Source organism: Hylobates moloch, unplaced genomic scaffold (genome assembly GCF_009828535.3).
Source record: "Hylobates moloch isolate HMO894 unplaced genomic scaffold, HMol_V3 SCAFFOLD_17, whole genome shotgun sequence".
NCBI lineage: Eukaryota > Metazoa > Chordata > Mammalia > Primates > Hylobatidae > Hylobates > Hylobates moloch.
Window position 1 is genome coordinate 75465572 of NW_026652292.1, and position 14448 is coordinate 75480019.

The following is a 14448-nucleotide window of genomic DNA, read 5'->3' on the forward strand; positions in this document are numbered from 1 at the left end:
CATGGGGTCCCAGGGTTGGGACTTCAGCATGTCTTTTGGAGAGGCACAGTTCAACTGAAAACATTACACAATCAAACACGTGCAGGTCCCCCACACAGGTAGTTCATGCTTTAAAATTAAGTCTGTGATTTACTTCGAGCGCGGGGCAGGTTATCCGCCTTGGGTTGAATTGCTTTTCCTGAAGGTTAGTGTCCGTACCCGCTGAGCAGCGAGCCCTTCCTGTGCCGAGAGAGTTGGTAGCACTGGATGTGCATTTGCTGGGTTAGCGCCACCTGCAGGTGGGCAGCAAGAGGGCAGGGCAGGTGTTGGCAGCTTTGCAACTGCTTGTTTAGAGGATCATTCTCTGATATAGACTCTTGTTGACTGAGGAAAGAATGCATTCATTTCCTTATTCAAGTAACAGAGTCGCCCCTGGAAGTCATGTCATTTCCCTTTAGTCGTTCAGGCTCTTGTTGTGGATGAAGGTCATAATCATTGTTTACCTTTGTTTAAAAGTTAATTATTGGCCGGGCGCAGTGGCTCACTCCTGTAATCCCAGCACTTTGGGAGGCCGAGGCGGGGGAACACGAGGTCAGGATATCGAGACCATCCTGTCTTAACAAGGTGAAACCCCGTCTGTACTAAAAATACAAAAAGTAGTCGGGTGTGGTGGCGGGTGCCTGTAGTCCCAGCTACTTGGGAGGCTGAGGCAGGACAATGGTGTGAACCCGGGAGGCGGAGCTTGCAGTGAGCAGAGATTGCGCCACTGCACTCCAGCCTGGGCAACAGAGTGAGACGGGGCTGGGGCCTCCAGGAAGAGGCCTCCTGGTCTCAGTCATCGTGAAGCTTAAGGATCGGGGCTTGAGCTCTTTCATAGCCCAGAGGGAAGAGGGTGGCTGCTGGGGGCACCTCACTGTGGGGGGCATAACTGGAGGTGGTCTGCCTCGGCTCGGGCTGATCAGCTTTCCCAGCAGGTAGAGCGGTCAGCGTGGCAGGCAGGCTAGAGCAGACTCCTGCCCTCCACTGAGAGACTGCCCGGGATGTTTATTTAAGCTCTGAAATTTTCCAGTGGACTAACAGTTCACACTGATGAACAGCTGGAGCTACAAGCAGACTGTATTTCATAGAGAGCATTCTTGAACCTAGAGTCAGGCCTGCGGCCCCTCATCAGGCAGGTAATTGTTTTCCTGCAGGACCACAGCCGCTTTGTCAACTGTGTGCGATTCTCTCCTGATGGGAACAGATTTGCCACAGCCAGTGCTGACGGCCAGGTAAGAGCTGGGATGGGTTTGGGGGTGGGAAATGGCTTGTCTGCCTGCTCCTGTGACTGCTCAGAGCCACAGGCTGCCTAATGCTAGTCCTGACGTGCAGAACTTAGACGTCGCCCTCCACACCTCTGCAGACATGTCGTCAGAGCCCAGTAAATGCATGTCTGCTTTTAAACCACACTGGGAGCTCAGTCTATTAGCCCTGATTTTCTAGAGCCACAGTCCATGGAGAAACTGCTTACTCTAGAGGGTGTTCACACACACGTGACCCACACGTTTTTATTTCTTGGAAGATATACATCTATGACGGGAAGACTGGGGAGAAGGTGTGCGCACTGGGCGGAAGCAAGGCCCACGACGGTGGGATTTACGCCGTGAGTATGCGCGTGTTTCCTGGCCTAGTGGTGGGAATTTGGCCAAGTCCATGTGTCAGTCCATCCATACTCACTCCGGAGTCAGACAAAAACTTGAAATGAGGGGCTACACGTCGGGGCGGTTTTATGCCTGTGCCCAGAAAAGCTTTAAGGTCGCAGTGAGGTGATGGGAGAAGGTAGTGGCTGGAACAGGAAACCTGGAGGCGGGTTTTGTCCTTGCCTCACTCACGTCTCACCCCCTCTCTGGGCTCCTTCTGGCCTACTCAGAAACAGTCGCAGTGGACAAGCTGCTTTTTGGGGTCTCTCTCCAGTCTGTAGTCCTCTGGCACATGACACACTGCTTTTTTCTGAATAGATTAGTTGGAGTCCCGACAGCACCCATTTGCTTTCTGCTTCTGGGGACAAAACTTCCAAGATTTGGGACGTCAACGTGAACTCCGTGGTCAGCACATTTCCCATGGGCTCCACAGTTCTGGACCAGCAGCTGGGCTGCCTATGGCAGAAGGACCACCTGCTCAGTGTCTCCCTGTCTGGGTACATCAACTATCTGGACAAGAACAACCCCAGCAAACCCCTGCGCATCATCAAGGTAAGGCCTGCCCTGGGGAAGGCTCTGCCCCCTGGGTGGGCAGGGAAGAGACCAGAGTGGCCGGCAAGGAAGGGGAACCGAGGGGAGGCCAGGTGGAAGCCAGAGAGGTGTCCTCAGGCCTCCTTGGCCCTTAGGGTTTTGGTGGAAGGCTGGGATGCTGGTTGCTTTCTTGGGACAAGAGTTTAGCCACGGTGGCAGGCCAGGTGCCAAGTTCCCCTTGAGCTACTGTGAGAGCTGGAGAGTCAGGCCTAGTGGTTCGGGGCAGTGGCCATCGCCCCCAGCTGTTGAAAGCGGTTACTTCCTGCAGGGCTCGGCCTTTCCCCGAATTGGGAGTGCGCAGCCTGTGCTTTATCCAACTGCAGGCAAGAGCAGAAGCTCACTGAGCACCAGGGCAGGTGACGGGGCATCGCTGAGGTCCAGGGGCAGGAGGAGGAGCAAGAGCAGTGGCCTTGGCCGTCAGCACTAGCTGTGGCAAATCTGTTCCCATCAGGAGAGAATCGCACACAGTTGACAAAGCGGCTGTGGTCCTGCAGGAAAACAATTACCTGCCTGGTGAGGGGCCGCAGGCCTGACTCTAGGTTCAAGAATGCTCTCTATGAAATACAGTCTGCTTGTAGCTCCAGCTGTTCATCAGTGTGAACTGTTAGTCCACTGGAAAATTTCTTAGGGCTCGTGGGCCATGCATTCAGGCAGCTGGGGATACTGGGGCCTCAGAACACCTGCACTGCCATGGATTGAGGGGCGTCCGCCCCCTCCATTACCCAGAAGCTTTGTTGGCGGAAAGCGGGTAGCAGAGGGCAGGGCAGTGTGTCCTCAGCTTACCCGCCCAGTGTGTCTCCTCCACAGGGTCACAGTAAATCGATCCAGTGTCTGACGGTGCATAAAAATGGCGGCAAGTCCTACATTTACTCTGGGAGCCACGACGGACACATTAATATCCTTTGACTCAAAGAGCTGGCTCCGGAGCTGCTGGCTCTAGGGGGAAATTTCCTGTTCCCACGGTGCCAGAGGCCAGGCCAGCCAGGTGGCTTCAGCTGCAGCCACAGCTACACGCTCTTCTGACCAGTGTGGCCTCTAGGGGTGGCCTGTCTGTACATGGGGCCCTGGCAGCTCCAGGGCTTATGCTGAGGAGAAGCCATGGGTGGCTCCGACCTGATCAGTCCCTTCTTGTCGTGCAGCTCTGAGAGTGTGGCTTAATGGCCCTGAGCTTGGGCTGCCACTCCCTCTGCCAGTGGCAGCTGGCGCCAGCCTTGGCCCTACTCCACACGGTGGGATTCTTGATTCCTAGAATTCACAAGCACCTGGACACCCTTACGTTGGGTCCCCTTGTTTTAAAAATAGGAAAACCAGAGCCCAGAGAGCTAACATGCCCTCCCCAGAGTCACGCAGCCTGTGGTCCACAGAGCCAGGGCTGGAGCTCCTGCGAGGTGCTTCGTGGCCCTTTGGTGATGTTCTCTGGAGGTGTTTGTGTCCCCCCTTATAAGTCCTTGTCTGGGTTTCTTTAAATGAGTCCTGGTTTCTCCCTGATGGTGGGGGCTTCTGTTGTGTTTTTGCTGCATGGCCTGGGGCTGGTGACACCCTGCTCACGGGTCTGTCTTGAACCTTGGAGCCACCATCTGCAGAGTGCCTGGGCAGGGATGCCCACACACGTTGCTGATGATGGCACCTGCTGTGCGTTGTTCTGCTGCCCTCCCTGAGCACCATGCTGTGTTGGAGACTGCCTTTTGTGTGGACAGCTCTGGTCTGCATGTGCTGTACCTCCCAGAGGGACTGTCCAGGACCCAAGGGGGTCCCCCCAGTGCTGGGAGAGGAGGGAAGACATGCCACCCTCTGCCCCCGAAACGTAAAGAAATGTGGGGTTTCTTTACCCAGGCAGAGGGGTGCGCCTGCCTGATAACTAGCAGCAGAGGAGACCCCGGAGTCTCCCTGGCTTGCTGGTCCCCGGTGGGCCTCCAGCACGGCTCCCTTTCTGCCTCATCCCAGTCCCTGTGTGGTGCACCCACACTTCAGATACCCTTCCTAAGAATGTGTCAACAGTGGACACTGCAGGCTTCCCAGGGGGAATGGTTATGTCCGTTTACAATAAGATTCTCATTTGTTGATGTAAACGGAGAATCTTAGGACTGAAGTCACACCTGAGAGCACCCAGCAGTCCCAGGAGCCGGGCTTTTCCTTAACCCTGCCCTACATTACTGGGATTCAGAGACAGGGGAGAACGACTCCTTCGCTGGGAAAGGCCACACGAACCAGGTGTCCAGGATGACTGTGGACGAGTCGGGGCAGCTCATCAGCTGCAGCATGGACGACACCGTGCGGTACACCAGCCTCATGCTGCGGGACTACAGGTGAGAGCACTCAGGTCTGTGGGGGTTCTGGATGAGCCTCAGCTCCCCGTGGAGGGCTTGTGCCTCCAGCAGTTCCTGTTCTGGAGGACGCCTCACCTGCTCCTTTCACCTTTCCCGCCCCGTCCCCAGCATTGTTCTCCTGTTGTCAGCCCTGAGCCCAGCAGGGTCTGTGTTACAGGTCCAGGTGGTCTGGGTGATGCTCTTGCCCACAGACGACGACCAGGTGTGGACTCTGTCCTGGAAGCAGGGGCAGCAGATCACAGCCCTGTTCTTCGGGAACCTGCTGCGGTCTCTCCCTGTCTCCCTTTCCTCATCAGTAAAGGCGGGTACAGTGGAGCCTGCCTCAGGCTGTTGCGGGTTAGGTGAGCTTGGCACAGGGCAGGTGCTGAGTACAAGACAGCATTCCCTTTCTGCTCAAGGGTGAGATGGGCACACAGTGATCTGGTTAAAAGACAATGTCTTGTTTGTTTTTGCTCTTGGGCCTTTGATTGGCAGTCAGTGGAGCTAGGAGAGTAGCAGTTTGCAAGTGATCTGAAGTCCTAAATGCAGTTGGAGGGACTTGTAAGGGAAATGATCCAGGCCCTGACGAGGCCACTGCACATCCAGTGTCCCCACGCCCAGGTCTGACCCCTCCTCTGACCCTACATTTCTTGTGTAGACCCCTTTGTGACCCGGTAGTCCTGCCTAAGTCGTGTTGCCTGAGAGATGGGGACTCCTGGGGCCTGTTGATGGGAGCCTGGCACAGGGTGCAGCACGCAGCTCCTAGCAGGTGTGCTGTCCTTGTAGCACAGGCCCTGCCTGCCTGGCAGACTGGGCATCTGTAGGTAAATTGGGCCTTCCGATGAGTGGCAGAAGCGGCCCCAGAGCCCAGGCATCTGGGCCCTGGTCCTCTTTCTACTGCCCTGTGATGACCCCACTCTTAACACGTCCCATAAAGGTCTTCCTGGGCCAGATAACCGAAGGCAAGGCCCTTACAGAGCCAGCCTTGGCCTGGTGACCTTGCTGCGGAGCCTTTGGGGATGCCACACTTGGCCCAGTGACACAGAAATTTCCTTGATTGTCTCAGTTTTCAAGAAGTTTGTGTGTATGAGTCTTTCTAGGACAAGTTTTGATAGCATTGGCCAAGGCTAAAGATAACATGATTTTCACCCATTAAAGGTAATGGATTCTTAAAAGTTACCCATCCATTTTAGGGAGCAGAGCTCAATTCTGTCTGTGCTCAGTAAACTCCAGAGTCTTTAGCCAACAGACAGGGGGAAAAAAGCCACATCTGGGTGTAATGAGGGCTTACCACAGATAAATAAGAGCATAAACAATGCCCTTCACTGCCTCCTGCCACTCCTACCCACCCCCCACCCCTCCCCCACCAGGCCCCCATTATTATTTATAATCTCTTTGCACCAGAGTCATGGGTCTTTTTTTCTACCGTCCCATATTTTAGCAAGTCTCTCCAGTACAGATGGCAGTAGAATTGCCTTCTCCTAAGGAGCAAAACTGCTGTGGTTTAACGTAAATATGTATGCATACCTACACTGAGCTGCTGCAGTGTCGAAGTAATGTGCTTCCTTTCTCTCAACAGCGGACAAGGAGTTGTGAAACTGGACGTTCAGCCAAAGTGCGTAGCTGTCGGCCCTGGGGGATACGCTGTGGTCGTGTGCATTGGGCAGGTAGGGACCTGGCTTAGTGTTTGGGTCGGAGCCTGCAGCTGTGTGGTGCCTGCTTGCTGAATTTGACTCACATCCCATTTGACAGTTGCTCTAGCCAGTGTTTTGGTTGAGTGCTCATTTGCACTGCATTAAGGGATCTCACATATTTAATCCTCACCACCATCCTGTCAGTTGTACAGATGAAGAAATGGAGGCACGGAATGGAAAAGTTGGTTGTCCAAGGCCACAGCTGGTCAGAGGGCAGAGCTGGGATTTGTCTCTAAGCCTCAGACCACGCTGCGTGCCCATCAGCCTGTAAGGTCTATGAGAGACTCTGTGGGGTGGGCCTGCCTTTGCTCCTGTTCACATCCCAGCCCTTCTGCGTTGTAGCTGTGTGACTTCTGGCATTTACCTCACCCTCTCTGAGCCTTAGTTTCCCATCCCCAGCACTCACAGATCCAGGTGATTATGAGGAAGTACATGTAAGGCTCCTCACACCATCTTGGTTCCTTTTACAGATGAGGAGGCTGAGGCCTAGAGCAGCTTGGTACTTTCCCGCATGCAGAAGGGTAGCACCTGATTCCCTAGCCTGGCTTCTCAACCCAGACAGCGGGGCCATCTGCACACCTTAGGAATATCCGGACCAAAGCCACCTGAGACCCAAGCCTGACCCACTTTATACAGAATTCTGCCCTGCAGAATATATTATCTGCTGGCGGGCTTAGGCTTGCTGGCATGTAGACCGGGGAAGGCAAGGGGCACCTGTTGGCACAAGTGGCAAGCCCTGCTAAAGAAAGCTGCTTTCAGGACCCTCTGGCCCTCCTTTGCCTTGTGAACTTAATTGCTTTAGGGAGAGTGGATTTCTCTGTGTCCTAGATAATAAGAAATCCCTGCCAAGTAATTATTGCAAACAGCCTGGACAGCCAGTGGGGGTGGGGAGGTGCAAAGGGAATCCACACATGGAGTGCCTCGAGGCCTGGGGGAAATGCTACAAAGCAGAGTTCTAGAAGGCTGGCAGGTGGCCTGTCTCTACAGCAGGGCTCTTCCCAGCCAAGGGGTCTGCACATGGGGCTTTGTGGGTGAGGGGATGAGGCCTAGGGCAGAGTGCCCTGTGTCTCCAGACCCAGGTTTCCTCATCTGTAAAGTTGTGGTCATCATAGGCCACCCTTTGCCCTGAGGCTGAGAGGATGTTCAGATGGGCCCAGGTGGCGCCTGCCACCTGGGAGGTTAGAAAGGACCCCGGTAGGGTTGTGGTGTGTAGGGGACAGGCTCCAGGTCCCTGCACCTCCTCATGTGGCATTTCTCTGTGATCTGCTGTTATCCGATCCGCCCAGGGCATCTGGAACCCCTGCTCTGGGTCAGAATTTTCTGCAGAGCTCCCTGTCACCATTCAAAGGGTTAGGAGGGTGCTGGGAGGGGCCTGGGACTTTAGATCAGGAAACAACCAGGTTCAAGTCTCATGTCGGATGAAGCTTCAAGCAAATGCTTAGGCCCTCATTCTTCACCTGTGAGTAGGTAAGGCCACCCCCAGAGCCAGGCAGATGACAGAGGTGCGTCTTCAGTAGTAGGTTTTAGTCAGGGCGCTGCTGCCATTCATCCCGATCCACCCACAATCCATGCAGAAACAGAAGCCCAGAGGGTAGGGGCAGAGGCTGCCTGCCCTCATGACAGCTAGTGGCGTGGATAGGGGCACACTGGGATAAAGGCAAAACTCAAGAGATGAAGGCCACTCTGTCTGGGAGCGGTAGAGTAAGTTAGAACCGGAAGAATTGACAAGGAGGGGAGACAAAAGGAAGGCCTCTGCTGCACGTGCCAGAGGCAAAGGCCCAGTGTGGGTGCTGAGGCTTGGATTCTGGGCAAGTCCCGGCTCAGCCTGTGGGAACTGGAACCTTGGGTGTGCGGCATAAGCACCGTACCCCATTTTCTCCTCTGAAACGGGGAACCCGATCCCTGCCTTGTGGGGCTGGAACACTCACAGCAGAGCGCTGGCACGTGCCCAGGGGCTGTTGCTGTTTTTGGTTACTGTTGTTAGTACCTATCTTACCCTGAACATTGACTCCCATCTTCATGACAGCCAGGCACCACTGGCTACTGAGGCCCAGGATGGTTATGGGCGGTCCCTTCATCCAGCAAGCAGCTGTGCTGGGGTCAAGCCTCGGTCTGTCAGTCTTAGGAGCCCTGCCCAGTCAGCAGTGCACCGTGGGGGTGTCCCCACTGCAGCCCGGACACCTGAGTACTTGGCACCCTGGCAGTTCTGAGGGCTGACCGGCATGGCTCAGCCCACGCTGAGGACAGTCTCCTGCCTTCTCGCCAAGCAGGTCAGGAGTAAAGGCAGTGTGGGGCTGGTGTGGCAGCCACCATGAGAGGTGCGTGCTTCCCAGTGGTCTTGGGGCATCAGGAGAAGCGACCCCGGCCCAGGGAGTAGGCACCGGCCTCCAGGCCACTGTGCTGTGCTGCCATCTGTCCCTCTCCCCCTGCGAGTCATGCTTGGGTGGAGAGCAGAGTGTGTCTGTAGACTAGAGTGTTGCAGCTCCACTGCCAGTCTGCTGGAGTCAGAGGCGGATGCTCCACAGCTGGGTGCCTGTGTTGTCTCCTGGGCGCCACGAGGTTCTCCTCCTGTCCCCGGGCTGTAGGAGAACCACGCGCTGAGGAACTCTGTTTCTTTGTTTTGTTCTAAGAAGCCAGGACCTAGAATCCCGTGTGCCATCTTCTTTTGCACTGTTGGTTTGGGGCCTTGTTGCTCCCCAGTGCTCCCATCCTGACGCCTAGGAGTACTGTTCAGCGGAGTGCGTTTATTTCCCTCACTGACTGGAGGAACTAAGTTTCAGAGGCCAAGTGACTTTCCAAGAGGTGGTGCTGTGGTGACAGCCGTGGAAGTAATGTAGTGATGACAGTAATGGTCACAGTTAGTTGTGTTTCCTGCCCCACCTGACTGAGGGTCACAAGGCTGGGACTGAGTCCAGGTGGTGTGGCTCAGAGCCCCAGGTGGCCCTGCAAAGAGGTTGGGGATGGAGCCAAACCCAGCTCCGGTGATCCCCAACAGGGATGCACCCCTCCTGCCACTGAGGGCTTTGTCCTGAAGGGCTGGACCGCCTGACCAGCTGCCTGTGTGTGCCACAGATTGTCCTGCTGAAGGATCAGAGGAAGTGCTTCAGCATCAACAACCCCGGCTACGAGCCCGAAGTTGTGGCAGTGCACCCCGGCGGGGACACAGTGGCCGTTGGGAGTGCGGTAAGTCGCTTTCCTCTCCCCTGTGCCCTCTGTTCTTGGCATGTGGGTGATTTGGGGACAGCGTGAGCTGTGTGAGTACCGGGGCTGTCTCAGGGAAAGCGAGGGGTCAGGGGAAGGATGGGGGGGGGGCGGTGGGGGCGAGGGACCTGCTCTGGGGCCCAGCCACCTCCTGCCACCCAGAGCTGGAGCCTTCCCCTGCCCTCCTCGGCACTTCCCCCACCTCACTGCCTGGGTGCCCACAAGACTTTGGACAGTGAGGTAGAAGGAGTGCCAAGGAGGGGACAGCTGGGGCTCAGAGCCAGCCCCATGAGTGGTGGGTGGAGTGCAAGAAGGTAGCAGGTCAGGAAATCAAGGAATGGCATCCCCTGGGGCTGTGCTCGGCTCATAGGTTGAATGAAGAGTGACAGAAATTTCCCAGCATCTTCAAGGTACAGTGCTAACCAGGCATTTTATACTTTCCCTTGAGTTCTGCCTCGGCGTAATTTTCATGCCCTTGAATTTGTGTGTGCGGCCTGGTCACAGTGTGCCTGGCCAAGTCCTGAGTGCTTTGTAGAAGAGCTCATTTCCCCTCCCCAGCCCAGGAGGGCAGCCCTCCGATAACCCAGTCCTGCAGCAGGCATGGCGGTGCCCTCCATGCTAGGGGCTGGATGGGTCTACGTGCTGCCGGGTCCTTAGGTGCCGGATGTGACCGGGGCATGGAGTGGCTTCCTCCACCAGCCAGCTTGAGGGCCTCAGGAGACCAGCGGTGCCCCGAGGTACCGACAGCCGTTTTCAGAGAGCTGCGTAGGTTTCAGGCCCATCCACGGGAAGAGCCATGCCCAGCGCCTGGCATGGGCCCGGCAGAGCAGCAGTCAGTCGGAATGGCACAGTTTCTTAAGCCCTCGACCCCTCCCTTCACAAAGGGTGGGTGTGGTGTGTGTGTTCGGGGGTGGCTCATTTCCTCTCTATCCCTGCCGTAGGATGGCAACGTCCGCCTGTACTCCATCCTGGGCACCACGCTGAAGGATGAGGGCAAGCTCCTAGAGGCCAAGGGCCCCGTGACCGATGTGGCCTACTCCCATGACGGCGCCTTCCTCGCAGTGTGTGACGCCAGCAAGGTGGTCACAGTGTTCAGCGTTGCTGACGGCTACTCAGTGAGTGGCGGCGGGCTCCTCCTCTGTCCCCGTGCTGGGCGGTGCAGGTGGCAGTGGGAGGTTATCCGTGATTTGGTGACCTTGAGCTGAGCCTGTCTGAGCTGTAGCTTTCTTGCCTCTACAAGTAGCAGGTCCCTCGTGCCATGCTTCTGAGGAGTCAGTGGGTTTGCAGGGGTCACTGGCGTAGAGTTAGAGCCTGAGAAACCTGGGTCCTCGTTGTCGCCATGAGGGGTAAGCGAGGTGATATGGGCAACTGTGGTCTGAACCTGACCTGCCACCTCTCTTGTTTTCAACCTGCAATTAGGAGAACAATGTTTTTTATGGACACCATGCAAAAATCGTCTGCCTGGCCTGGTCCCCAGACAATGAACACTTTGCCTCCGGTGGCATGGACATGATGGTGTATGTTTGGACCCTGAGTGACCCGGAAACCAGAGTCAAGATCCAAGGTGACTTCCACCCCCAGGCCTTGGCAGGGACCACCCATGGTCCAGGGCTCCACAGGCCACTTCACTGGCTGTCCCCTGGCTGCGGTCCCCAGGGCTAAGTAGCCTCTGTGCTTGTAGACAGGTGGCCCAGAAGAGGTGTGGGTCTCCTTCCCTCCAGCAAGCACCAGCTGCGCTGCTGGCCGTACTGAGGGACCACGGGGGTCCCACGCACAGGACACCTGCTGAGCTGAGTGAAGGCCTCACTTTTGACATCTTCACTTTCCCCACTCACCCCTTAAATCCCACCTGGGACCAGGGTCTCCCGCTCCCTAAGACAGCCACGTCCAGTGTATAATGTGCACCTCATGTAGTGTGGAAATTTCCTGGTAGCCACATTTAAAAAGGAAACAGGTGAAATGATTTGTAACAGTAGATTGTGTTTAGCCCCGCATGTCATCATTTCTCCCTATGGGGGTTGTGATGTCCCCACGTGGCCACGCACGTATGGGGAGGCAGCTCTGTGTTGTCCAAACCCTCCCCTCCCCGAGTGCCCCCTACCGCTCTCCTCCTAGTGTGTGGTCAAGTCCCCTCATCCATTCTCCTTGAAGACATCCTTTTGTGTTAAACATTAATGGGGCCCTTTCCTATTTAAAAATGTCTGAGCCCACCCCCCAGAGCCCATTCCCCAGCTGCAGGCTTCAGGTGCGGGACAGGCAAAGAGGGAATGCAGCCCAGTCTGGAAGGGAGGAGACACAAAGCAGGTTTCAATGTCCATCTTGCTTTATAAGGCAGTCGACAGTCTGGTAGTGAGAATCAAACAAGTTCATGAATGAAATGGATCCAGAAAAAAATACAGCAAGAGCTAGTCGGATAGAGATTAGGGGGTTGGGGTCTATGTCTTCACTGTGAGGTCACAGGCCACCAAACACGAAGGGACCTCGGCGTCGGGTTCTCTCATACAGATAGTGCACCTGGAAAAGAGCCAGCCTGGTGATGTGGACAGAGCGCTAAAGCCTGGTGCTGTGGACAGAGCGCTGAAGCCTGGCCTCACAGCCAAGTCATGCTTGGTGGTTGAAGGCACTCCGAGGCACCTGTGCCACCCGCAGGTCAAGGCTTTCTGCATCAGGGTGTATGCTGTGCCAGGCAGGGGTGGGGGCTGAATCTCACCCTGTCTAGGTGCGGCTGCAGATGTAGAGGCTGGGGGCCACCCAGACCTGGGGAGCAGAGAGCTAGTGGGAACCCCCTTGACTGTAGCTGGGAGCCTCCCTGGGCTTCATAGGCAGAGCCAGCCACAGAGGAGCCATAAGCGCACAGGCACCGTCTCACTGTTGGCATCTCGGGTGGGTGGAGGCAAGATGATAGGGAATCAAATCTGTTCACCCACGGTGTGACTGTCACAAGAGGGGAAAGTCAGTGATCCCCCCAGTCCTGTGTTTTCCAGCCTCTTAATTGGTTGTCATGCCTGCCCCATTTTAATAGGGCATGGATACAGTGTAGCTGTTTGTGTGTTGTCTGCATGGCATCCCTTTTATACATAGGAAGACATTGTTATTTCACTCCCTTGGAACTTGATTGTCAAGACTTGGAGAGAGGGAGCCACTGGCATCTGTAGGTGGAGCCAGGGATGCTGCTAATTACCCTGCAGCACACAAAAACAAGGTACCCGGCTGCGGGGTTCAGGAGTGTCACGCGGAGAATTCAGCCCCACTGCCACCGTGCCAGACTCCTGAGTTACAATGATTCGTGGCCATTTTGTTGGGGGCCCTGGAGATGATTTAGGCACAGGTCGTTCCATCTTCCTAGTCCAAGATGTACATCGATGCAGAGAAATTTGGCTTTTCGTTAAATCTCACCCTTTCTTCCCAGATGCACACCGGCTGCACCACGTCAGCAGCCTGGCCTGGCTGGACGAGCACACGCTGGTCACGACCTCCCATGACGCCTCTGTCAAGGAGTGGACAATCACCTACTGAGGAGCCCCACCCCCGCCTCTGGATGGACCGAATCAGGGACTAGAGTTTAACTGCCGTGGAACATGTCATTTCTCTATTTCTGTGACGCGCCCCCATTCCTCCACCCCACCGCAAGAGGCAGGAGGGCCCCGTCGTGACCCTTGTCTCTGCAGGGTGTCTGTACACGTTCTTCTGAAAGCTTTAGACAGGAACAGTTTGCACATGAAAAATAAAGCGAGCACCTAAACAATGTGTGGCGCGTAACTAAAACCCACAGCCCAACCAAACCTTGAGAATGCGGAACATTCCAGAGGCAGTAGCCTCCAAAGCACACAGAGCCACTGGCCCCACCGTGGCTCTCACTGTCTGTCAGGGGAGGTTGTACAGGTGAATGAGCCGGGGGGCTCATGTTCCTGCCTGCAGAACATTTCTGTACTAGTGATAAGAGGGAATATGCATTGCAGTTCAGCAAAGCCGGAATTCTGTGTTAAGCAGATGTCTGTCTCCCTAGTGTGTGACTCAAACCTTGTGGCTGCCTTCAGAGCGCCACCTCCAGATCAGATGGGGACACACAACCCCTGGATATGTTTCATTGTCAGATTTTGTGCTTGATTTTAAGAATGGAATTGTGGGTTGTTTTGGTTTCTTTCCTTTTTTTTAATGTGTCTTAACTGTTGCCTGTCAGTGTTTACAAACTAGTGTGTTGACGGCACCGTGTCCAGGTTTTTAGAACCCTTGTTAGCCAGACCGAGGTGTCTTAGTCACCATTTCACCATCATGCTTTGATGTTCCCGTCTTTCCCTCTTCTGCTCTCAAGAGCAAAGGTTAATTTAAGGACAAAGATGAAGTCACTGTAAACTAATCTGTCATCATTTTTACTTTCCTTTTCTTTTTCAGTGCAGAAATTAAAAGTAAGTATAAAGCACCGTGATTGGGAGTGTTTTTGCGTGTGTCGGAATCACTGGTAAATGTTGGCTGAGAACAATCCCTCCCCTTGCACTTGTGAAAACACTTTGAGCGCTTTAAGAGATTAGCCTGAGAAATAATTAAATATCTTTTCTCTTCATTGTGGATCACTGACTTTGTGTGATGGGGGTACGTGGAGCGTCTGGATGGGGAGGAACGTTTGTGGGATTTTCCTGGCTTTAGAGGTCTTAGCAGCCTCAGGCAGGAAATGTTTGGAACACAGGATTGTCAGATCCATCGTGTGGTGGAAGGGAAGCCCCAGAGAAAGGGCTGGAACCCTCGGTTCCCACTCCTAACCATACCGCCAGATCACCCTGTGACGTGGGTCACATCCCTGCCCTTCTCTGGGCCTAAGTTTCTTTGTCAACTGAAAACACTGGACTAGATGATGTCTATATCCCATCTATTTCTCAAATTCTTAGCAGCCTGTATAGCTTTCAGGTAAGGAATAGCATACATTTAGATGTTAAAAACCAAATTCCCAAACATCCAAATTCATTGCAAAGTGAAAGACACTGTTCTTTGAAAGTGCCTTTT

General features: G+C 54.8%; 1 protein-coding gene across 4 annotated transcripts in view; it reads left to right on the forward strand.

The window, feature by feature from the left end:
* The window catches only part of WDR1 (WD repeat domain 1), a 41227-nt gene extending 27216 nt beyond the window's left edge, over positions 1-14011 (forward strand). For 3 of the 4 annotated variants that reach the window (XM_058430091.1, XM_058430094.1, XM_058430093.1), the window contains 10 exons: positions 1173-1250; positions 1541-1621; positions 1977-2210; positions 3057-3149; positions 4404-4555; positions 6135-6222; positions 9322-9432; positions 10392-10565; positions 10870-11014; positions 12860-14011. In XM_058430091.1, coding sequence (XP_058286074.1) covers positions 1173-1250; positions 1541-1621; positions 1977-2210; positions 3057-3149; positions 4404-4555; positions 6135-6222; positions 9322-9432; positions 10392-10565; positions 10870-11014; positions 12860-12966 — 1263 coding nt within the window. In that variant the 3' untranslated portion in view covers positions 12967-14011. Of the gene's footprint in view, positions 1-495; positions 604-1172; positions 1251-1540; positions 1622-1976; positions 2211-3056; positions 3150-4403; positions 4556-6134; positions 6223-9321; positions 9433-10391; positions 10566-10869; positions 11015-12859 lie in introns of all 4 variants that reach the window. The other variant, XM_058430092.1, reaches the window with a different exon arrangement.
* Positions 14012-14448: the final 437 nt, after the last annotated feature.